The sequence below is a fragment of the Larus michahellis genome, chromosome 3, assembly GCF_964199755.1.
Source record: "Larus michahellis chromosome 3, bLarMic1.1, whole genome shotgun sequence".
Lineage (NCBI taxonomy): Eukaryota > Metazoa > Chordata > Aves > Charadriiformes > Laridae > Larus > Larus michahellis.
In genome coordinates, this window is record NC_133898.1 from 57751132 (window position 1) to 57776709 (window position 25578).

General features: G+C 40.3%; 1 protein-coding gene across 2 annotated transcripts in view; it reads right to left on the reverse strand.

The window, feature by feature from the left end:
• The window catches only part of IGF2R (insulin like growth factor 2 receptor), a 61044-nt gene that overhangs the window by 12559 nt on the left and 22907 nt on the right, over nt 1-25578 (reverse strand). For both annotated transcript variants that reach the window (XM_074580325.1, XM_074580326.1), the window contains exons 10-36: nt 24847-24950; nt 24265-24429; nt 23838-23978; nt 23330-23476; nt 22354-22485; nt 21797-21944; nt 20439-20616; nt 19741-19856; nt 19172-19334; nt 17546-17725; nt 16495-16596; nt 15689-15790; nt 14863-15037; nt 13326-13493; nt 12130-12273; nt 11081-11259; nt 9752-9839; nt 8143-8349; nt 7651-7781; nt 6850-6947; nt 5855-5991; nt 5034-5224; nt 4246-4372; nt 3749-3871; nt 2516-2778; nt 1784-1996; nt 733-882 (exon numbers count right to left, since the gene is read on the reverse strand). In XM_074580325.1, coding sequence (XP_074436426.1) covers nt 733-882; nt 1784-1996; nt 2516-2778; nt 3749-3871; nt 4246-4372; nt 5034-5224; nt 5855-5991; nt 6850-6947; nt 7651-7781; nt 8143-8349; nt 9752-9839; nt 11081-11259; nt 12130-12273; nt 13326-13493; nt 14863-15037; nt 15689-15790; nt 16495-16596; nt 17546-17725; nt 19172-19334; nt 19741-19856; nt 20439-20616; nt 21797-21944; nt 22354-22485; nt 23330-23476; nt 23838-23978; nt 24265-24429; nt 24847-24950 — 4072 coding nt within the window. The remainder of the gene's footprint in view (nt 1-732; nt 883-1783; nt 1997-2515; nt 2779-3748; nt 3872-4245; nt 4373-5033; nt 5225-5854; nt 5992-6849; nt 6948-7650; nt 7782-8142; nt 8350-9751; nt 9840-11080; nt 11260-12129; nt 12274-13325; nt 13494-14862; nt 15038-15688; nt 15791-16494; nt 16597-17545; nt 17726-19171; nt 19335-19740; nt 19857-20438; nt 20617-21796; nt 21945-22353; nt 22486-23329; nt 23477-23837; nt 23979-24264; nt 24430-24846; nt 24951-25578) is intronic.

The window sequence follows — 25578 nt, forward strand, 5'->3', positions numbered from 1 at the left end:
ATGCTATTTCTTTTGTCATAATTTAAATAAAAATATAAGTATGGCCTGTGTATTATTCAGAGCTGCCTGGAGTTTCAGCTCATGCCCCATGTGGATGGACAATGGTTCCTCTGAGTATCTTCAACAAGCTCTAGTTTGTCAAACATCATACTTCAGTGCTTCTCTACAGTTTGCTACAGCATTCAAAAAAGTCAAGCGTTAAGATTCACACCAGCATGCAACCTCAATTTAGTGTTCAGGTGTCAACACAAATAAAAACCTAAGTATCTAAATGCAAATTTTTAAAGCTGTGAATGAGTATTGAAAGGGTTACAACCTATGGGAAACATTTCAGAGTAATGGCTTTCCAAACAGTTACACCGATTCTCATGTTAGCTTGTGGTACAAGCACAAGCTTTTGGACCTAGACAACTTGCAATACAGCATTAAGCTTAACGCCAGCAATAAGTTATCGCTACATTACTTCAGTGGAATCTGATCCTTGAAATCATCAGAACCTGCTACTCTCAGGTCTAAAGTTTGTGCAGTCTATGAAGTTTTGCCTGGTTAAGAATATAAGTACTAAGTATTTGTAGCCTTGACTACTTAAATATTTAGTATATTCCTTGTTGAAACAAGTCCATCCTTACATGCTAGAAACAAATCCTTGATTTAGTTTTAAACAAAGCTAACACTGTTTACTACACTTCACATTGCACTCCAATATCAACATAAGTTTAATAGATGTCTTACCAGACTAGTTCCTTGGCTGCAGTGAAACACAATAAGAGAAGTATAGTTCAATTTGTTGTTTATCTGACAAGGAGTAGTACTGTTGTAAGTGATGTAAACTTCATTTACTGCCTCGTTTAACTTGGGAGGTTCAGTAACACGACCAATATCCTACACAAGCAAAAACATGTATTAAGAGACACAGGGGACACACCTAAATTTCAGATCACCCCAGAGATTCAGATCAATTCAGATTCATCTGCTTGGTTTACATGGGAGCACAACTACTGCAATTTTGAAAACTGCATTCTATACTCGAGAACAGTTTTTACATTTCAATCCTAACAAAACACAAGTTGAGCGGCTCAAAACACTCTTTGATGAAGCTTGACAAAAGCCAGGGAGGTTCTGCATCTTACAGGTAGATTCGTCTTTAAGTCATTGGGCCATCACTTAAAAATAGTGTAGCACTACCAATAGAGTACAGTCGTAGATCAACGTGGAAGTTCATGGAAAACAAACTCAAATTTTTATGTGCATCTTCTACTGCTCCCAAACAAGACCTCAAAAGGTAAGAACCACCAATTCTCAAGGTAATAACAGTGAAGTTAACCAATATTCTGTCACAGGATTGCTATTCATGCAGCTGTCAAGTCCTGACATGAAAGTACTAAATGCATTTTGGAGCATGCTTGGACATATTCTGCTTCATATTGCAACAGGCTATCATGGGATCAAGCATGCCATTTATGTGCCACAGAACGGTGGACTAAGAGGCATTCCGCTCCCCAGTCTCTGTATTTGGCACATAGCACTACATGAAAAAAATCTCTGTAGTAATTTTTCATGTTTGTCACAGTATGGAATCTTCTGACACCCAAAAAAGGTGGGGTTCAGGACAGGAAACTACTTCTCCATAGGAAAAAGCAATGAAAGGGAATTTTGCAGGGTAGATTTTGATTTTGTATTCCATTTCTTTAACCCATTGTTCAAATCAGGTTTCTAGGCAGCGATACCATTTTAAACTAGGCAGGGAAACGCACATTTCAGTGATTCCAGGCATAGTACTTACTATTGGTGATTCACTAACAGGAACCATGCAAACAGCTGCTCCAGGTGGGCAATTGACATCTTTAATAGGATTGAGGGGTTCACAAATGTTGATATAGAAGTCTGGAGAAACATCTGTTGTATCTTCATCCACAAATGCCTCATAATACCCAGTGCGATGGATCAGGGGAGACAGGTCAATAATGGAACTGCCATTCAATACTGAGCACGTCACCTATAAGAAAGAGCATTTTATTGCTCTTTTCCCTTTATTACTTGCTTTGATTTACTGACAAACACACTGTCCTTCATCAGGTCAGAAATGCAGCTGCACTTAAGAGTTTCAGATTTGATTTAAGTAAGGCAGCGTTTGTCACTGTTTTTGTCTACAGATAATAAGCACCTACAAGCTGCATACGAAAACCATCTTAACCATCAATTCCCAAGAAGATGCCCTATGGCTTCCATTTGATCTGTACAGAAAAGCAGCTAAGTAGGTTCCACAGAGGAGTTATTCTGAAGCGTTGAAGTTTTAACTTGGCTCACCATGCAAACCAGAAATTTGCCAAGTATTGTTCACCTCTGCTGAAAAAGTTAGTAAGAAAAGTATTTGAGAATTTCTACACAAACTTGGGTTCTGTACTATAGAAAGACACCTTTCCCCCAAGATATTTAACACATACACTGCTATTATGCCTAGCCCCCTTCCCTGAAATTTAGACCTACAAGTGTTTTCTGTAGAAGTAATTCTTACCTCTTCCTCACAAGCCAAGGAAGTATGCCAAGAGAAGTAACTAGTGCATGTCTGCTCGTCAAAAGACAGAAAAACAGGCCGGCTGTCATCTCCAACATCAGACTTGCATACAAAGCTAAAATAGCTTTTATGCTTCAGTTCAGGGTCTGCAGGGCAAGGATCTCCATCTTCATAGACAAGCTTTAACACTTGATCTTCATAAGTTAAAGTTTTACTCAGTTTTCCAGCGTTAATTGGTTTTGGACCACCAGTGATGCAGACAGCTGAAGTAAAAAAAGAAAAATTAACAAAACCATACAAGTCTGATGTAACTGCCCTTCAAAATTGCACAGCAGGAAACTTAAGATTTTAGTCTCACTTTAATCTTCCTACAAAAGATAGGCTTTTTCACACCATCCAGAGTTGCCATTAAACTGAGCTGAACTGCACCAACACAAAGACAGAACATACTGCATTTACATGCAATTACGCAATCAGAGAGCACTGTGTTTGGTTACCACTTTCCTGAAAACTGAGAGATTAAAACAAATTGTCAGACAGATTGTATGTAATTTTATTAAGATACCTCTTAAAAACCAAATCAATCCAGTATATTCTTCTAACTACACAAAAACAATTTTTAATTCACCAGCAATACTCCAGTTTTAGCATTTACAATGCTTAAATACTGTCTCATATTCAGTTTGACAGAAGAGCTAGCAATTCAACCTGCTACTAAGCATCTTAAAATACAAGTGAACTGATGTTTCAGAAGCATCCAAAACAGAACAGAAAGCTAGAACAGGGACTGGCAAGGGTTTGAAGTCCAGACACAGGGCTCAGTGCAGATGCATTACAGCAACACATCACTACAGAGCAATTGTTGTGCTCAGATCATTCTAGCTAGAACCTTGTGACTTCCTTTTGATAACAGACAAGAGGTGCAGTAGAAGCATCTGCACTCCTGCCCTCACATCCAAAAGAACACCCACCCATTTGGACCTAAAGGGATTGGACTGCAAGTGAGCCCATGTAAGTTTAGGAATGGGGTTTGATAGGAATACATCGCTTCATTTCCTAAACCAGTTTTACGATCTTTTCCTAGCCAATTCAGCCACACAGCTGTTCTGCTCATTCCTCCCACATTTGCAGTAAGCCCCGCCCCTCAGATTTTACCGTAAACTTGAGCATAAGTATATCCTTTGGGTACTCTATGGTCAACGATTACAGTATCAGAGAGGATAAGATGCTTACCAGCTCCACTAGCACACGAACTTTTAGCTTCAGCGCAAACATTCAACTCAATTTTTCTGTTGTGTGAATCACTGATGGTATAGCCAGACTCGCGCTTTAGCGACGTCAAATCAAAGAGGTGGCCTGTAGGCAGATGGGGGAATAATTTAATCTTTTCAGATTTAAAAATCAAGACTTTTTTGTATTAAAAGCTTTCAGTAATTTAACATAGTAGGAAGGTCAACCAGCCTCTGCTTGCCTGCTAGCTTAGAGAGGCAAACAGTTACTAACTCATATTAATAGAGGTAAAACTAGTTTCAGAACTAGAGACTATTTATGTTCCAAGGGACATTGCAGTACCTTACAAGGTATTTCTACCCACCAATAAGCTTATTAGTCACTATCCAGAGGATAAATCATACTGCCCTTTTCTAATGGAGTCCCTCAAGAACACAAACACAGTAGCACTGCTTCCAGCAGCCTCTTCCACATACAAAATCCTGAGGCCTCCTCCTTACCTGTTGCAGGATTGGTTACCCGGCAGTCATTTTGCACATTGCTTTTAAGAGGACACGCAGCAGCGGTGAACCATAAGAAGGTATATTCACAATCTTCAATGGCCGTTATAAGTTCTGGCTTCGATTCCTAAACATGAGACAGTGGGGAGAGTAACACCTCTACAGAGTGATACAGTAAGACTTCACCCCATGGCGTTATCCCTGAAGCCTGTAGCTCAGCTCAATTCAAATGCCAGTCCTAGGACTTAACAGACCAGCATGGTCCAATGAATTAACCCAAGGACAGAGTATTTAACTGTGACTATTTCAGATACACAACAGTGCAGAATCATTATCAGGAGCAATAAATTTGACAAGAGGAGAACTAAAGGCCGGGCAACAGAAAATCCAAATGGTGAGGGTAAGACATCTCACCAAATAGAAGATTACTTAATGGCAAGGCATACAGATGGGCAAGAGTTAAGAACTACACCCAAGCCAACAGCATTATTTACTACTTGAAACAGTTCCCAACCTGCAATACATTCATCTTCAAGACACAAACAAACAATTTGAAGCTATTACAGATGACAAAAATCAATGTTATCAGATTGTACAAGAAGTTCTCTTAAAAACTGCTCAGCATCTAAAGTTCAAGTACTTATAAGCCCGTCTGTTTACAGGACTGGCTCCCATCAAACTACAGACAATTAGGGAATGGATAAGAACTACCCATCATTCTCCATACACGTACAGTGGTATGAACAACTCATGAAAACATAAAACCCCGCCAGAAGTCGTACACTTACAATTTTGCTTTCATCACACTTGAGGCGCAGTATCGTTGTTTTCTTGCGAATTTTATCTGGACACTGCTCCCCATTAATATATTTCAGAAGAGAAATACCATTTTCCCACCGGGGACCATCAGCCACTTCCCCAAGACTGGTACATTTTGCACCCTCCATGAGGGAGGCAGCAGCATCAGAAGGACAGGAACCTATAAAAATGAACAAAAACCGTGTTATTACTCCAAATGCTATCAAGGCTTACTTGCCTGGAATAAAGCTACACTACTCTACTTTCAGGTATATTATGGCTGATCTATCTCCAAACCACTGTCCAAACTATACTCATTGGGGTGGGTTTTTTTCCTGCAAAATCACAAGTAGCAGCAACTGCCTCACTTCACTCAAGGTCATGCAGAAAGTAGTGGCAGCTACTACTGGGGAAGCAGACTCCTACACAGAGTGAAAGGCTAGTCTGCTACCTGGTCTTCCACTGCACAAAATGTGGATTCAGTCGGAACATACCACAGAGAAAATTCTGAAGTTAACACATTGTCCCAAAAGATTTTTATTTTTTTTTTTAATCTTGAAGAGCTATAGTAGACTTTGGACGAGGATGGAAAAGCTAGAGTGCTGAAGTCATCAAGAGAAGAGAAAAGCTACTAGTGAATCTCAGCTGCCAAGCAGGTGGAAATCAGGCCCACAATCTACCCTTCCCTCCGGTGCTGAAATTACACCATTGTCTCCACGTAATTTGCTTTGCGATGTTTTGACTCTGCAGTACTGTCCTACCACTTGCCTCCTCTAACTACAGCAAGAATCAATTTTTATTTTGCTCTTACGTGCAGCACCATATGGTACTAAGGGCTTGCAGACATTAATATAGTATTTCTGTGCAGAAGCAGATAGAGCAATTGCCTCCCAATTCTCTCTATGTCGTGTCAGAGATGAGAAGTCATAGAAGTTTCCTTCGTTATCCCTGTAAGAAAGACAAAGGATTCAAATTAAGAGGCATTAAAAAAAAAAATCAAGTAATTGTAAATTCCAATTCTTAAGTTACTACAACAACTCTGAACCTAATAACTCTATAAGCAGATTATCATGCTGGTAAGGAACTCTGCACGAGACTCATTGCTCCCTACAAACCTCAAATTAAGTACAGTGATATATCACTGCACCAGCCACCCCCACAGTAACTGTCTAGGTGCACAAAGCCCTCAGCCAATGCAAGAATAATTCTGACTTTCCATTGAAGCATGTAGGCTTTCAGCGCATGGCAAGCACAAATGCACAGTCAGTTTCAGTGGATTGGTTTACCTTAGGGTAGAAACTTATCATGATGACAGATGTTAAGACTCTGGGCCAATTATTAGCCACATTTGACCCCACTTATCAAGTCTTAATGAGCTAATATTTGGTTGTGACAGAAATACATGACATTTTTCCTGGAGCTTTGTTTTGTGGAAGTTCCAAACAGACAGCAGTTATATTCTTGTTTAAATTAGCTATAGTTAAATAATAACTAGACACTTGTAACAACCTAACACACTCAGAGTTCAATCAGTAACTGCATATCCAACAATTCACCTCAATACTACGCTCATTCCCCAGAAGAAGCTCAAAGAAAGTATTTTTCTTTGGGGAAGTTAGTTTTAAGAAGCACAATTTGCAAGAGTTACTTAAAATACATTGCATTGGCATTGAATGCCACAGTAGCTGATTACTGAAAAAGCCAAAACACAACAGCTAAAATGGCAGTATTGCGCCAAGTTGCAATAAGGCTGTATTTGTTTCTGTCATCATACAGCTCCATTTTAAGTTTGTGGAAACAACTTACCTGTAGGAGCACTCAGTGGATTTAACAGGTGGGCAAGCATACTGAGTATGCCATTCAAACATGTAGGTGCAATCTGGAGTTTCCTTCAAAAATACAGGCTGAAAGAACAAAATATAAAAAGAAAATTACTTTCTCATTTAGAAACACTGAAACTATCAAAATGTTTCAGTTTTGCTTCAAGAAGATCCAGAAACTTGGATTTACATATTATCTTAGAGCCACACTATGCCTCTGACAAGCTGAAAGCGTGGCTTCTCCCAGACCTGAGTTTATCCACATGAACACTTTTGATAAAAGGGCAGCCATTAGGAGCTTCTGCCTCCTCCACAAAATAAGGGGAAGAGCAAAAGTAACTCTAGGCACCATTGTTTAAGAACAGGAAGGAAAGCAAAGTACAGAGAGAGATACTAAAAGTAAGTAACCAGCTTATTTTGGTCTGGCCATGTAATACCCGCTTTCCTGCAGATTCACCCTCCTACCTTTTATTTCTTACAAAGAAATGGCTGTTATTTCTGGAAGAAAAGCTTCAAGACCTTTGCTAATGGCAGGCATCCCTTAAAGGAACAACAAGCCCTGACTTCCCTTGGGCATGAAAAAGGTACCTCCTATAAACAGAAAATCCAAAATATTCCTCATTTTTTATTACCTCACAGGACCTTTCAATCTCCTGCCTAATCTGTAAGCAATTAGGCAGTCCCTGAAGGAAGTTAGTTCATGTTCTTCACCTTACCCTTCCACACATTAAGAAGAGGGCAACTCTGGAAGACAGTACATACAGGAAGGATACGTTTTGAAACTAACCTCAGATGTAGTCTTGTCACAATAGAATAATATGGCAGTTGATCGTTCGTATATTTTATGACATTTTTCTCCACTTGTGTAATTGATCATTATTAAACCATTTTTGAAAGTCAGTTTTTCTGTAAGCAAGCCTAGAAGCAAAGAGTTGAGAAAAGTAAACAGCTAATCCAGTAAATACACGACTGCAGTAATGCCTCTGGGAACAGGGTTGCATGGACAGCAATAACATGCATGATAAAGTACTGACAGGAGGACCTCAACCTTCCCCTAAAACTTGTGACCTAGTTATTGAATGAGTACTACTCCAGTACAGTAGGGCTGAGCTCATTCCTAAATTGTGTGTCAGGATAACGATGTACATGACATTTTATTTGCAAGTGAAGCAAGAGTGGTAGGGCGCTTTATCTCAGAAGACGTACAAGATCAGCAAGAACCCCTCTTGCCCTGGTTAATCTTTCCATTCTTTAAGTTCCTTCCAATCAAGTGTTATACCTGCTACTTTTCTGAAAGTATTGTCCATCTTCTTTACTTGACACGATGACACAGCGTGAGCCTCTGGTTTGCAAGGTTCTGTTATTTCTCCACAAACTCTGAAGTAGTAGTCATACTCATCTGTACTCACTTTTATGTCTTTATTGGAAAGTGGCTTCAGGTTATAAACATGACCATACCTTGGATCTTTCACCTGGCAATCCTCTCCTTTAAAGAAAAGTTAAGAATTTAAAATACAATTTTATATTTATGAGCCATGCCAAATACACTCAGGACAAGTAAGGTTTACTGGCACAAATACCGACACAAATATGAGTAGTGGCACTTCAGGGCAGTCACACTGAAGAACCACTTTAGTCCAGCTGAGCAGCTCTTTTTGGGAAGTCACTGATATCTAGAACTATGAGACTAAGCTACCAATGGAACATTTCTTTTGTAACCACCACTAAAGCAAGATGTAAAAGTCACACTGTAGGTCAAAAACTACCTCAACGTGGCCTCACAGTTTCTTCCTTCAGCCATGCTGAACGTTAAGTACAGAACCAAAGACACTAAGTCCAGGACTTGTTTAATTATCTGGAAAGAACAGCGAGGTCACAAGGCCGAAGCAAAAGTTGTCCTAGATGTCAGTTTTGCATCTTCTTTTAACAGCTATAAGTTTGCAGAGTTAAGAAATAACTGATCATAGGAAACATTAGCCACAGCTTACAGGTCTACCAAGACGTATACAGAAAAGGTCCTGGAAAATTCTAGTTTCATGAGTCTAATCAGCTGATATACATCACTAACTTAGCTGCTGATCAAGTTCTCTGTTTTAAAGTGACCCTTTACTCAATATTCTGAAGCTTTCACGAAAACATTAGATTGTATGACATGATTATTATATTCCCCTCAATCATCCACCAAGTTAGTACCAAGCTAAAGACAAGACCATCAGTTTCTCTCCCTTCAAAACCACAACTCTTGTGACCAGTGGCCTGCACAGTAATTGTGTGCTACGGAGTAGTAACTTGTAAACATTACTCCTGTGCCACATGAGACCACTGGCAGTTTCAATAACATCTAGGAGTGTTGCAACAGAACCTTTACAGGAAATCGGAATGTTTTACGGCATTGTCTGTAAGTTACAAAACAAAGCCTGCAAGGGCAGAGTAGATACCTGCACATTCAACTTCCCATCCAAGATGCAATCAAGTACCAGAACTAGAACCTATGATTCCTTCCTGCACATCCCGGAGTCAACTGTAAACTCAGATACTCCCCCGCTGGTCTCTCCCCAACTGTCTAACAAGGACAAATTTACAGGATAGCTTCCAGTCTTCAGTGAGACGACAGGGAATGACTTGCCAGGCACAGGATCAACTGCGTTCTCATGAAACCCGATGCTTTAAGATTTACAAGACACTACTGTGATTTGTCAGAGACAGCACTATTACTTTATCTTTTTTCCCTAGATGGGGAAGTACAGTTGCCTGTCATTCCAAATTATACTTTTAATGTTACCTTTTACAGAGAGATTCACGTGGCAAGAAACAAACATAGCTTCACTAAGTATTTACTTCTTGTACAGATTTGTTTGATATTTTAAAGCTCAAATAACTACACTTACCTTCTGCTTTGTGAACAGGACATGCTGCCAACGTTTTCCAAACAAACACGAACTCACAATCATCCTTTTGCTCAAACACCGGCGATCCCTACAGAAAAGAGCCATATGAAGGAGGCTTACTAAGAATTACATTGCAAGTCTCAAAACATACGCGCAGAATCCTTTTTTATTGCAGTTGCACAGTATATCATAGAATCATAGGGCTGGAAGGGACCTCTGGAGATCATCTAGTCCAAGCGCCCTGCCAGAGCAGGGTCACCCAGAGCAGGTTGCACAGGAACGCGTCCAGGCGGGTTTTGAATGTCTCCAGAGTTGGAGACTCCACCACCTCTCTGGGCAGCCTGTTCCAGTGCTCTGCCACCCTCACAGGAAAGAAGTTCCTCCTCATGTTCAGGTAGAACTTCCTATGCTCAAGTTTGTGCCCATTTCCTCTTGTCCTGTCCCCGGGCACCACTGAAAAGAGCCTGGCCCCATCCTCCTGACACCCACCCTTTAAGTATTTATAAGTGTTGATAAGGTCCCCCCTCAGCCGTCTTTTTTCCAGACTGAAGAGACCCAAATCCCTCAGCCTTTCTTCATAAGAGAGGTGTTCCAGTCCCCTAATCATCTTGGTAGCTCTCTGCTGCACCCTCTCCAGCAGTTCCCTGTCCCTCTTGAACCGGGGAGCCCAGAACTGGACACAGTAGGTGTGTCATTCAGTGCCCTAAATCGTCGTCATTGATTGAAGCCTGTTTTGCTCCTGACCAGCTGCAAGTCTCAGTTCTTTGCAAGAACTCTCTCCCAAAGGGTTTGGCTTCATTTGCACCCTGTTCTCTGCCCAGGTTCACAAGCTCCGTCCTCTACCAGGGGCTCATCATGCACATGGGAATAGCTGCTGGGAACATGTATCTGGATTTCCTCTATTCTGCTCTCTTCGAGTTCCCAGCTGCCTTCATCCTCATGCTAACACTGGACCGCATTGGCCGTCGCTACCCCTGGGCTGTGGACTCCAGCACCTCTCTGGGCAGCCTGTGCCAGTGCTCTTGCCACCCTCAAAGTAAAGGGGGTACATATTAAAGGGGAAAATACCTATTACCAAATTTCAGTACTCATTTTCAGCAAAGAGCTGCTTTTGGTGACTCACAGAATTCCATGACAGAGTTCAACTGTTGTGTTCTACACAACTCCAGGAAAGCAGTTGTGAGAACAAGCAAGGGAAAAGCCTGTATACAAGATACTGCTTTTCAGAATGAGCCTCTCCACTCCAAAAGGAATAAACACTGTCTGTTTTGTTATAGTAAGTCCAAGCTCTAAAAATCTTCATTAATAGCAATTAGCATAGAAAATTACCATTGTCTGATCGCACTGGAAGATTATACGTGTAGAATAACGTTGCTTATCTTTGCATGTGTCCCCATTCAAGTAAATAATGCTTAATGACCCATCAGTAGCAGCCTGTGGGTTTATCTGAATGACTCCAAGGTTCTCACTTCTGTCAGTGTATTTCACACAAGATCCTATGGCACCACCTACAGGAGAAAGAAAAAGCTTGTATTTTAGTTCAAAGCTTTGACAATTAGAGTTAACTTTATTGTAAAATGACATAATGGAGTAGCTTTAAGGGAGCTTTGAGTGTTAAATCAGACTGTCTCAAACTCCTGAAGCAAAACACAACAGAAGTGTTTTCATAAACAGAGTTAGAGATATCGTGTGCCTAAAGCCTTTGAGGGGTAGAACAAATTACTGTCCTGCATTCACTGAAATCTTTAAAACTGCACTAACTTACCTGCTCCTACAGACTGATAGAAGACTACAGCAACAGGTTAAATAAATCAAACTGGCTAGAAGTGCAGTAAGACATAGTATAAGCTTCTCATTCTGGCCTCATTCAGTTTAGAGGCTTCAACAACATTTAACTTTCCTTTCTTCTTTAAAAATAAAATTAAAAAAAAAAAAAAAAAATAATCGAGGATACTGGCAAATACTACCCCCAATGCATTTTTCCTAAATGCATTCCCACACATCTTAATACAAGAGTCCTGGTGAGCGTTAAGACTGCTCTCAGTTTGAGAAAGTCTGTTTACTCTACCCTTGACATACCTCACCCAGGTTTATGCAAGTTCAGTGACTTAATGGGCAGGATTCAAGAAATCATAGAATGATGTAGGTTGGAAGGGACCTCAAAGATCATCTAGTTCCAACCCCCTGCCATGGGCAGGGACACCTCCCACCAGACCACATTACTCAAAGCCACATCCAAATTGGCCCTGAACACTTCCAGGGATGGGGCATCCACAACTTCCCTGGGCAATTCTACTAAAACAACTAGGGATGTCATTCTGCGTATATGGTTTTGCATCAGAAATCACAAGTTAAGAAATGCTTCCCACTTGGCCTACCAGGGCATCCAGGCACATAGGGCAAAGGCTTGCAGACATTCAAGAAAAATGTTCTCTTCTTTGCATCCTTTGAAGTGTCTATAGCAACCCATGGTTCACCCTCTTTGCTCAAGTCACTTAAGTCATACTCATTGCCAGCAGCATCTGAAAGAGATGCGATACATACAGTAATCTAAAAGATGACTTATTAGATACTTGCAGCAGTATTGGGTTTGAAATGATACAATTTCCACTGATGAATACACATCATTCAAAGTAATTTTCAGAATCACATTAGATATCCATTGAGACAAGGTACTGTTCCCATAAAAAAAATGTCACTACACCAAGCATAGAACAGAGTTCCTGTCAGTTTCAGCTGGGAAAGTTAATTTTGTTTCTAGTGATTGTTGTGAAAGGAATGTCAATAATACATATTATTTTAATTGTTGCTAGGCGATGTTTATACTTTTCAAGGACTCCTTTCAGCTTCCCATAGAAGCTGAGGAGCATAGAGAGAACAATAAAATGGCAATGGAATATTCCGTATCATAGACGTCATGCTCAGCATATAAACGTTGGCCTGGCCAGGGGGGCTGGAATCCACGATCATTGCTCAGGAAGGTACCAGTTCACCAGGTGGTTAGAGTGACTTGTGTCATTATGATTATAGTTGTTATTTTCCTTTTCTGTTGTTCTATTAAACTGTCTTTATCTCAACCCAAGAGGAGTTTTTCCCCCCCCTTTTCTCTTTCCTCTCCTTTTCTCCCTCTTCTCCCTGCCCTTCGCAGGGGAAGGGGGAGAACTGCACAAGTGGCTGTGAGGTCCTAGCTGCCAGCTGGGGTTAAACCACGACAGTTCCCTTAGCAGTTACTTCCCACAAGTAACTATTCCACTATTCACAGGTGCATTTTTCCAGAGGACAATACCAAATTACCCATTTTCTTCAAAGTTCGGCTGAAGCAGCACCCAGCCATGATAAGGATTAAAGGTTTTCAAAGTAATTATCGGTCTCTTGCATATACTGCTAGTGTTCCACATTCGCCTGCTTCAAACAACCTACCTCCTCTCCCACTCTACAACTCCTATGAATACTTCAAGTCTTACAAATGTCTTCACGACAGGTATTCTTAAAGCCCTCCTCTGCAGAAGTTTGCTGTTCAGTTAATCCTTCCAACTTTTGTTGGACGGAGCCCACCCAAATTCCAGGTACTTACCTGTAACCTGGCAGTCTACAGGAGCAGGAGCACAGGCCAGAGCTGTGTGAAACTCAAAAAAAGTATCATGGATGTTCAGCACACTGTTTATCTCTTCACGCACAAACTTAAGCTCTCCAGGATATGAATCATTACAAATGAAAGTCACCGTGAATGTGTCTGATGTTCCTGTAAAACAAACACTTATCTGCTGCTGGTTCACTTGGGAATATTTGAATTTGAGTTCAAGCTAAGACTTGACTTGAAAATTTTCAAACAGTTTCTTATTGCTAACTGCTTCAAGGAAAACACTACCTTATTGTTTATGGGTTTTTTTAACTATAAATACACAAGGCCTTCTTTAAAGACCTGTGCTAAATTGCCTAGCTGCCACAACTGTGTCTCCAAATGGGAGACCAGAATGCCTTGACACATTTCAAGAGCATAATTACCTTCACTGAACTGTGCTTCCTAGGTCTTTGACATGATATATTTGACATGAAGAAACAGAAAACCTATAAAACATCAAGTCAGTTGTACCAGCAACCTCTAAATTACATCACACAACAAAATTTTGGGTTTGGGGGTTTTGTTTGTAAGAAGTTCAGCATAATCAGTGTAGAACAAGTAATACTCATGCTACTTAAGCAGCATATGTTAAGTTCTGTTGAGTCCTCCCTTCCATAGCCTATGAGAAGTGTCAGAATTATGTGGAGGAAGTAGTATTCGTCATCAATGTATCCTAGTATTATCAAAATGGTGGAAACTCTCAAAGCAAAACACACAAGAGCTCAATCACTTGTTGCCTGTTGCATATTAGGTATGAAAACATCATATCTGTGAAAATAAGAGATATCAACATAGCAATTTGTACAGAGGACAAACATTCAGGAGCATGTGAGGCTCCTGAATCCAAAATCCTGTTTTCCTAAAAATCTTTTGTTGCTAAGGTGTCATATGCCTTTCTATGAAAACTCAAGTTTCAGTACTGTTGGAGAGCATGTAAAATCAAAAGCTAGATATACATTTTTCATTAGTCTTACCTATGAAACAAGCTTGAATTCATTAAGTGTACATGAGGTACTAGAACTCTTATTCAAGAAATTCCATTTAAGAGAGTATAAGCTTACCAAAAAATGGCCACTCAGATATGAAACAACTTTAGAGAGTATTATTCATGAAACTGAAGTTTAAAGCAATGTCTCCGCTTGGAAAAAGAGTCAGAGTTCATTTTGCTTGTTTTCCCAATTTGACTGACCATTTCTCCATGCAAGGGGCAATATTTTTCATCTACTCAACAAGGAAAAAAAATCCTGTACTGTATTTGGTCTGTTTCCAGGAGTTTTGAAGTGCACATAGATTACTGGAAAACTGAGCCATTACCATTCTGCATGATTTGATTTGTTCCTAAAATTTTCATATGAACTAGCTTGTTTAAGTGACCGCCAAGCCCAGACGGTTTTAGTGCATGAACAAAGGGAGGAATGAAGACCATTCACAGAAAGTTTGTACAAAAATCAGCATCCATCTCCCACTGCATATTTAGTTCCTAACTCACCCGATTGCAGATGAAGAGGACCTCTGTAGGTAAGAGTTAGAAACCCTTCACCAGACAGATACAGGGTTTTGTCCAATTCCACCAGCCTCACCGATGTCAGATTTTCTGCTTCACATCCAGCAGCTGTTTTGCCATTGATTTTACCACAATCTGGCATGGGTCCACAAATGTTTAGCTAGAAGTTTTGAAAACATGGGTATATACAGTATTAATTGGATCCGAAGAGTCAGGTCTGCATAGCCATTTCTACACCAAAAAAAACTCACCTGTCCAGAACTATTTCAAACAGCATGAAATGTCTGTCGTTTCTAGACTGCAAGACAACTGACTATAGTACAGCAACAATATCCCCAATGCTCAGTTTAGAGGGTCCCCAAATTATCCCCACTAGAAGTACAGAATGTGGTTTAGCAAGATTATTCTTAGATTAAAACACTATAGTAGTACCTGTGGGCAATGTATAAGACTGATATATGCAGATCACATTAAGAATACCAATATGGACATATTAAATCCCTTTCTAGGCTTCCACTTTCCATTTCTTCAGCACCAGCAGATAAACTGGTATTATGCAAGAGTCCATAAGTGGAAAACCATGCATAGCCTCAAAAGCGTGGCTACCTTTAGCTGAGAACCAGAAGCTCAATGCTTTTAAGACCATCCGAGATAACTTGAGTAATCTTCCATTCCTCCTCTCAGTCACAGTACTTTCCTGCCAGCTCAAATTTCATAAGAGGACCAAGTCAAAGCTCCACTTGCTCACTAAGCAAAACTGGAAAACGCAACAACAGCATTCATAACCAGATTGTACAGTCAGAATCCTTACCAAGAACTTCTTCCCAATGCCAGTAGCCATATAGCCTTTTCCAGAAGCTAATGGCTGCAGATTGAACAGAAAGCCAGTGTTTGGATCTCGCACAGAGCAGGACTGGAAAAAAAAATTACAATGGCATTATTTTCTCCTTCTGTTTTTCCTCTGTTTAAGTTTCACCTCTAACTTGTTTAAAGAGCCAAAGTAGTGATTTACACATATTCCTAGCCTGCGTACCAATCAGCAACTTAATTTGGACAACCACAATACAGCTCTGGCAGTAGCAACACTTCATTCAATTCTTTTGCACAGTTGTCCATTGACATCAGCCACATACAAATACATCAAAGGGCAATTTAACAGACAACATCTATCAGGTTAGCTAAGAGCAAGGAAGTTTTAACTGAGGGTTGTTTTCACACTGATGTGTTTATGTTGAGACCTGTAAAGTAGAGGCAACTGAGTAGCTCAGCGTGAAAAAAAAAAAAAGCTTCATTTGATGATCTGTATACAAAGACAACGTGTATCCTTACATATAAACTCAGTTTTACTAGCAACCTTGTAAGAGAATGAAACATTCAGTGCCACAGCAAGTAAGTTGTTCTCACGAGAAAGCACTTGAATACTTTGGTCAGAAGTTACACATTTCAGGAACACTTAAAGAAAAAAGTAATAAAACATCCTAAGACTATCATGATCAACTTCAGACTTCACTGTAGCTAGTTTTCTCCGAGAGTCATTTAAACACAGCAACCAGGAATGCTAGAAAAAAAAAAATAGTATGTTGAGACTATGAATACAATTATGTCCCCCCTTCTCACCTGAGAATCATCTTTTGTTTCCTTGATTGGACAAGCAGCCTCAGTTTCCCATAAGAATGTGGCCACACATTCCTGAATAGCTATAAACCGTGGGCTACTACTCTGGAAACAGATTGCAGAAAGAAGACCAGAATAAGCATAACAGCCAACACCACCTCATGTTTGAGATTCCACTTTATGAGGAACTGTCAGGTTCTTCTAAAAGACTTTGCTACAAATGCACACAATTACCAACCCGCTTCCCTCTCTCCTATTTATTTTGAAGGTCACCACTGAAAACTTTGTCTAGCTAAACACTTCACATGTCATTAAGCTTTAGAAAAGAACTGAATCTGACATCCAATATTCAGATATTCCACTATAAAAAAAAAAATCAAGCAACATAAAAATCTGTTAGCTGAGGTAACAGGGTATCAGGAGTATTCATTATACACACTTCATTTCAGTGTTTTCAGGCAAAAGCAAAGCAGTTCATAACTGCTCCAAGTCACAGATTTTCACCATACCTCTCAGGCTGATGATCATGGGATTGAGGGGAGTGAGAGCTGCAGATTCACAAGCCAGTAAGAACAAGTCCAAACATACTTCAGTCTAACGAACCCCTCAGTCTAAACTTCAGTATGTCGAGTTGTACCAGCAAAAGTTTTACAGATTTAAGAACTCCTCTAGAAGCAACAATCTACAGAGGATGTAGATCCTAAGTCTGAAGATACACTTTACAATATTCTTCCTCTTAAGAGGGTCTGCAATGCTTGCATTCGCAACTCCTCATTCTCAAATCCAGGTGTATTTTTCATGCTAATTAGACTACTCTGAAACATCATTGTCCACTGAGGCTGTTAGTTTTTAACTAGTTCTTACTTATGATAAAATACTCAGTCCGAGATAAATGCTTCTCTAGCATCTAAGTTAGCTTTGTTTTTTATCTCCAAGTCCTCAAGAAGTCTCCCCCTTGTCATGAATCTGCTATACGCAACACATCTTCATGTAGCTTCACATTACACAATAGAAAACCTACAACGATGAAGCCACGTTTGTCATTTGTCCTTACAAGAGTGCCCTTGGAACAGATGAAGTGGATGGTGGTGGTATAAGTAGTCTTCCTTCCATCAGCATCAATGCACACAGAGCCATTTCCATAGGTTAGAAAAATGTGTCCAGGTCTTTCAACTACTAGTTCTTTGCTGGCAACACCAAGATTACTAATAGAGGTAACTTCAGAGTAGGAAACCTAGAAATGAAGAAAAGCGTGTCAGCAATTCTAAACTCAAGTGCAGAGTTATAGATACAGTCAAAAAGAAGAAAATACCTAGCACAATAATCTTTTATACAGAAGGTTACCTTGAGAGTTCTGAAGATCACAAAGGCGTAGAGATCCCCCTACATTTTTCCCCTTTCTGTACTTAAGTTTCATGTATTTAAAAGACAAGCTCCCCAAAAGCAGACGTCATTTTTTTTTGTTGTTTTTATTTTTAGTACAATAAGGTGCTTGTAGTGCCTCACAACAGCCGTCCTCATCTCACCAGTTACACAGCTTAGGAACTCAGGGAAGCCTATGCCTCATGCACAGTACATAGGGTTTAATTTTTACAACTCTTTAAAACACAGTATGGGGAAGCCTCCAGGCATTCTTAGAATTAACCTTAGGATCTGCCATGCTTAGCAAAGCCTAAAAAGCACTAGCAGAAACTGAGCATTAGAACAACAGTAGGTGCTACTACCGAGGTCCAAATTAATCTTCACTTCTGGAATGTAACTATCTTCTATTTTAAGAAACTATTTTAAGTAGTGACAGCAACAAATGGAAGAACACACCTCCAAAGCAGCTCTGTCCACAAAAACAAAAAAGCTCTGCCTTAGTTTTTTGGTGGTGTTGGTTTTTTGGGGTTTTTTTGTTTTTTTGTTTTAACAACTCTGCATTTAGGTTGACCCAATGTGCTCACTTTTTACTTCAGTGTCTTCAGCAATGAAGTAATGAAGCCCTAATGTGTCTCCACATGTAAAGTAAATAGCCTTACACAACAAAAACTAATGCAAGCACAGGGGACTAGTAATATTTAGCTCAAGTGCCATGATGGTGATGTACACATTCAGTCACTCAGACATCCTCTTCAATATGGAAGGAAGGGGTTCTCTCCATTTTACAGAGGGAATTAGGACAGGTTGGTGAGCCTCTAGTTCAGCTTTCCCTACAGCTTTGAGTAGCACTGAGGTCAGGCCTTGGGCAAAAGTGTCCATCCAGCCTGCCAGCACAAACAGTCCCATGATATGTTGTTACACTTCAGGGAAATGCAGAGGTAGAAGCTCATAACAAACCACATTTTCCGCCTTCCCCGGCTTTGCAACTTCTGTCTTGTCTACTCCTCAAAGACAGCTCAGAGAGGGGTGGCAAAGACTCTTTAAACACATTTCTTCCATAGTTCAATCTAAAACAAACCAGAAGCAAGACAGAATATCCAGGAGAACAACCTGTTCTAAAGCAATGCTAGCAATCCCTGTGACTGCAGCCATTTACACAGAAGAGATGCAGTTTGTCTGCCTCTGAAACACAGGACAAAGAATCATGCATGTCTAGGGCAATACCGGTACACTTGTAAAAATTAAAGCTTTGGTCTTTGAGAAGGTGGACAGGAGGTCTACCATTCTGTACCCCAGCTGGGATGGAAAAGCTACTCACATGATCATGCCGATATTCCATCTGACAGACAGATGCTCGCCGGTCACATCCTGGGACAGCAATCAGTGGTCGACAGACATTTATGTAGTACTTCTTGCGTTCACCTGGACTTGAATTATCCATGGCATACCAGTTTTCACCTCTCTTCTCAGATTTTGCTAAGCTGAGCAGGAAGAGAAAGTTCAACACTAAAAACACACATTCTTCATAGATTTTCTCTAGCTTTCTCTGTCAGTCTCAAGAAACAGAACAACCGTAAGGCATTTCAGAATAACTTTTTCCCCTGATTTTTAAGTGCTGCAATTAAAAGGAATACTTCAAGGAAGTTGACAAAGTAGTAAGTTTTTGTTAAGAAAAACCATCCCAAGAAGTCTTACATCTTAGGAGGCACGTCAGTATACTAGAGGGAAATACTGTCTTCATTTCAAGATACGTGCAGTTAAGATTGTCACAACAGATGAAATTCCTAGTGCTGCTCACACAGGAAACCAACTTCACCCAGTGCTAAGCTATCAGCCAGAACACTAAACTAGAATAGCCAAGTTCTGTCGTACACATTACTTTCCTACCTTGACAAGTCATATTGGTCCATGGTGTTGGGATCAGTCACAACACATTCCAGTGGCATTTCAGGACAAGCATATTCAGTGTACCACCTGAAGTTGTAGGTATAGTTATCTTCTATCTAAAAAAGAGCAGTATAGGCCAGTGAGGCTTTCCACACAGAATACCTGGTGACTCACAGCTACTCCTTCATACATTAAGCTTGTTATTTCCCCCTGATTTTGTGATATACCTTCTCAGACTGATTTGTATAGGTCTCTTTTGTTGTAGATCCTGTCATTTGCTATGTCACCAAAAATAGTCTTTCCAAAAATAACAGAACCAGAGCAACTAGAGCAATGTAACTGCTGTCTGCTGTGTTACAGGACACACTACCACTTGTTACTTCTCAGCCAGATGTTGGGGTTTTTTTTCATCTAGAAATAAAAGATGATCAAAAGCACTAGTAATTACACAGCCCAGAGACTAGAGAAGAGTGAAGTAAGAACCTGGATCCAGGTGAACAGCTTACTGTTCAGTGGTGAAGACGAGCTTTGTGGCTGCAACAAGAGGCAGATATACTAAGAGAAAACTATTTCTCTTAATCTGCTTTATAGACAATGGGTATTTCCATCCATGAATCTGTGCTTGCGCTGGCCTAGCAGCAATTATTGTCAGGATTTAGGGATGGAGATCCTTCCCTTCTTCATATAGAACTTCTTACCTGATATTCAGGCTGACCTATTCCAGCCTGACGGTCACATAAGAAAGTTATAAGGGTAGATCGCTGTGTTTTCTTCTCATCATTGTATGCTGTACCGTTTTTGTAGGTCAACTGAATGAGACCATCATAATATGAAAGTTTGGTACTGGGCAGTCCAAGACTCCAAACCTGATCCTTACTAGAAAAGAAAAAGTGGGCTTTGATACTGAACAGAATGCAAAATTGATTCTCTATTTAAGAGAAGTCTTATAAACTTACCTCTGTGCTTACTAATTCTAAGAGATACCATAATAAGACAAAAGAATTAAGTAAGGTTGACTAGATATAAGTGAGCTAGGATGAACAGAATACTGCCACAAGGAAACTTAAAACATGAACAGGTGTCCTCCTTTAGAAAGGAAAGGAAGTTGTACCTTGCTTAGAGATCTGGAAAACTTTAACTTTCCCTTCTCCAGAGGAGTGACAAAAACATCAAGTTCCCATTCTCCAGGGTAGAATTCAAACTGCAGACACCCTAATGCTGGACTCAAACCGGTTCTATGCAAGTACACGTGGACAGTGAAGACTTAGCACTGCACACCAGCAACTCATCTTACTCAGTGGAGAAAATTGCCTTTACGTGCTCTTAGCTTGGGACGAGCTTTAGTTCAGGGGACTTTCTTTACTCTGACTTAATGCTAGCCTGACCACCTTCCCCTGAAGAGTGTTTTTAGTGTCTGCAGTAAACTGTCTTTGGCTGGAGTGTAACTCAGAGCCAATTCAAGTACAGCTCCATGTGTTTGCACTGTAGCACATCTCTGGCAACAGGCTGATCTGGAACCTGAAGTGTATGGATACTGTCTCAGACATAGCTTGTAGAAGATAACAGAATAACAGGCAGACACTGGGACTGCGCCTGTGCAGCACTTTTAGCAAAGGAAATGCAGTGCAACCCCCAAGCTTTGGGTTCCACTTCTGCATAAGGCAGCCACTAGTCATCCCAAGCATAGCAGCGCTTCTTTAGGCCAGCTCTTGGAATCCAGCTGACCCTGAATCCAAATTGAGAGTTAGCTTAATACAGCTGCAGCAGTTAACCTACAATTTACAGTCCCTATGGGAAACATAAGGGGGAGCAACAGACACACCCATTCAATCTCAAAAGTTAGTTTAAGCAAGATTACTTTGCTGTGTGCACTTTGCTTCAAACAGCTGGCAGCATAATTAGCGCTCTACCAAATAATATTTTACATGCAAATTACCTGAATCTATTGCAGGCAATATAGTAATTATTTTACATGCAAATTGTTCACTGTTACACACAGACAAGACATCATGCAACAAGAGATCATCTACTACAGGCAACAGAACTAGTCACTCACCTTTGTGTTACTTGGCATGCTGCTGATTTTGTGTGACATAACTCATCCGGCACACTGCCACAGATGTTTATGTAAAACAAGTATTCAGCAGTATTAACTACATAGTACCCATTTGTCTTTGCCAGAGGTGATAAATCAAAAGAGAAACCTAATAGGGAAGGAATAAACTTTATCAGTTTAACTTTTTCCTGCCATCTCTCACAGGTTTTGATTCTACCAGTCATACAGCTATTTCATTTCCCCCTGAATAAACCTCCTTCCATGTAATTACTGTTCCACAAACAATCTGGACATACTAAATGCATGTTTTCTTTGTACAGAGATATTTACTGCAGTAAAATGCACATTACACCTATTTTCCTCCACACACACTAGGGGAATATTAAGGTTGTGCTGTTCTGATCTTCCATACACATATGCTTAAAACCACTGTGCTCAAACGTGCATGCTTAGACTTAGGCTGAACTTGCTTTGTTCTTGTGCATCAAAAAGACTCAGTGTTGTGACACACGTTCTGTCCCTCATGACCTTTCAATTTGTTGAACATAAATACATACCTGCCTGAGGATCAGAGACTTGACAGTTATCTCCTTCAGTTTTAGACATGACACACGCAGCAGCAGTATACCAATCGAATGCATATGAACATTCACCCTCGGACATCAAGATTGGAGCACTTTCTAGATCACCTGGTATCAACAAGAGCATTATGTTACACATACAGACAGTCAGGCTGCCAAAAGGAACTATGAATTTAAGCCTAAGAACACACATCCCTCCCCAACAGACAATCAGGATTAACTGTTAAAGTACCTCTCCTCTGAAAATGACGACTAAATAGAACCAAACATTCCTTACACAAATTCTTTGCATCCTCCTCCCCAGACCAGAGGTGAAGATGCACTGCTCAGTCTGCTTCTGAGTATTATCACTCTTCCAAGAAACAAAAATGTTTGCTCTGATACACAGAACTGGTGTTTTGCTACAAAGCAACAACTTTATTAGGAAGTAGTGCATAACCTGATCCTAACAGCCAGTGCGCTTGGAGGATTCAGCTTCCTTAAGTCCAGGCAGAGGAATACGGGTTTTGCATTTCCCTGGGAGATGGTTAAACTAGTGGGCTACTATACAGAGATAAACAATGTTAACAACTTCTGCAAATGCTTCTGCTTTTCATGAACTGCAAGCAGTCTTTCCTATCAAGAAAATCTAGGGATAGAAAGTGCTTTGTATAGCTTCCAGGTATTTGTGGAGCTTTAAACACTTAAACATACTTTCATGGTGTTTGGGAGAATCTTAGTACAAGAGACTTACTCAAGGGTCTTTAAAGACTGCTTGTATAAAAGGTGAACAGAACTAGATACCTGCAATTACATGGCTGTCATCCTAGTAAATAAACCACAATGTTTCATCTTTTGCATAGAAGGAAATAAAAGACAAAGGCACATCCTAACATTTAGCACTCATGCCTGGGCATATTAAATGACCTACAGTTTTCAACTGGATCAGAGAACAGGGTGTGGACATTCTCACCTGGTCTGCACATTAGAGTGATGACAGTTTTGATTTTTTTGTTACCACCACAGCTGTCTCCATTGGAATAGGTAAGTTGAATATTTTCTCCAACCTTTTTAGGAGGAGATACAAATCTTCCAAGATTCTTACTCTTGTTTTCTTTATCTGTAAAGACAGTAAACACATCACTTTTGTTTCCCTGGAAAGAAGTGAAGTTTACCCTATTAAGAGAATATTAACTAGCCAAATGAAAAGTCTTAAGAAAGCATATGTTTAGGAGTTTGGTTTTAACCTCATCAAAACCATGCTACAAAGCTGGAGGAGAGTAATACCATTCTTTTGTTAGAAAAGGCTACTTGCATCATTTCTTCTTGGGTCTTTGGGAGCACAAGAGAAATGTGCTCCTAACTTTTTTTTCCCTCCAACAACTGAAGGCACTCAGGGCAGCCAATTCCATTTGCAGAAGTGCCAAGCCTTCACAGAGCCTTTTAAAAAAAAAAAAAAAGAAACAACCAAAAAGACTCACCTACAGAGCAAATAGCAGCATCATCTGGGCAGCTGGAAGCTCCTCCTCTCTTCAGCACTTTATGGCAGACATTGATGTAATAATGCTTCCTCCCTACCTCCAAAAAGCTGCTGTCCACAGCTTCCCAGTTCTGGGCGAGCTCTGAAATACAGAGGGTCGTTAAGGACAAGTCAACCGGCTTAATTGTTCTAGCCTCTCCATGCCAAAATACATTCTATCACAAAAAAGGACTCACATTTAAAACCACTTAGGATGACAGCAACCAAGGCAGTTATGGATATGGCTACTTTCATAAGGCACTCACTCCTTTTGGGATGAGGGAAGTGAATGCCCGTACCCCAGAAATTCAAGCTGATTTATGTTCAGCTAAAGAATTGCATGTCAACTCAGAACAAAAGTAATTGAAAGCTAGTTTTCATTGCCATACCTGAACTGCGGATCAGAGGTGACAAGTCATAGTGTTTTTTCTTATCAGCAACTCTGCAAAGAAGATCTTCTTTCTCTTTAACACATGCATATTTTGTATCCCAAGTAAAAAAATATGTGCAGTCCACTTCACCAGTAAACACCGGAGTTCCTCTACCATCATTGCCTTAACATTGAAGATGGATAAACAGATATTAGGTTTCCAGAGGGGGAAGGGGAGAAAAGCAAGGAGAGTTGAGGACTAGCAATAAGCAAGATTTGCTGCACACGACTTGTGTTTGTGCTTTGGGTTGGGGTTTTTTTTTGTTTGGGCCCTGGGTTTTTTTTTTGTTTGGGGTTTGTTTGTTTTTTTTTTTTTCCTGCTGTCTGAGATACAAGGCTCTTTTACACCTCAATATTTTTGATCAACAGTGCAAATTTAGAATAGTAGTGCTACTACATAGCACAAAACAATCCTGCCAACCATAGAAATTAGTGCTTACTCTAACAATATTTATTCCTTCGCATTCCTTCGACTGTAAGGTCTACTAGCAAGCACAGAAGTCAAACCCTGAGCAGAATCATCACAGCTTGTTAAACTCACCTGCTGTTTCATTGCACTCAAAGTTTATGACAGTCATTCTCTGAAAGCCGGAACTACACGCATCCCCATTCGGATAAATTAAAGTGAGATCCCCATCAGAATACCTGAGTAAAAAGTCAGGTTTAGATAGAAACATGGGATCAGACACAGTCAGGCAGGGTTCTTCACATAACAGAAGCCACACTCTTGTTTATTTAGTAATTGTCTCCCTCAAAGGCAAAACAAATGCTTATTCAACATTAATACTGGCATTTCTACTGCAACAAAGGCTTGCAGCCACTGATTTTTCTGGTTACTTTTCGCGAACTTTTATAAAGTTTAAAGAATGCTCTAAAGCTATTCGAGCTTTGAATAGAACAGAGTATCTGTGCTTTCACTTCGAATAATTATTTCAATTGGAAGGGACCTACAACAATCACCTAATCCAACTGCCTGACCAATTCAGGGCTGATCAAAAGTTAAAGCATGTTATCAAGGGCAGTGTCCAAATGCCTCTTAAACACTGAGAGGCTTGCGGCATCAACCACTTCCCTAGGAAGCCTGTTCCAGTGTTTGACTCCCCTGTTGGTAGAGAAATGCTTCCTAATGTCCAGTCTAAACTTCCCCCAGCACAGCTTTGAACCACTCCCACACGTCCTATCACTGGATATCAGGGAGAAGGGCTCAGCACCTCCCTCTCTACTTCCCGTCCTCAGGAAGCTGTGGAGAGCAATGAGGTTGCCCCTCAGCCTC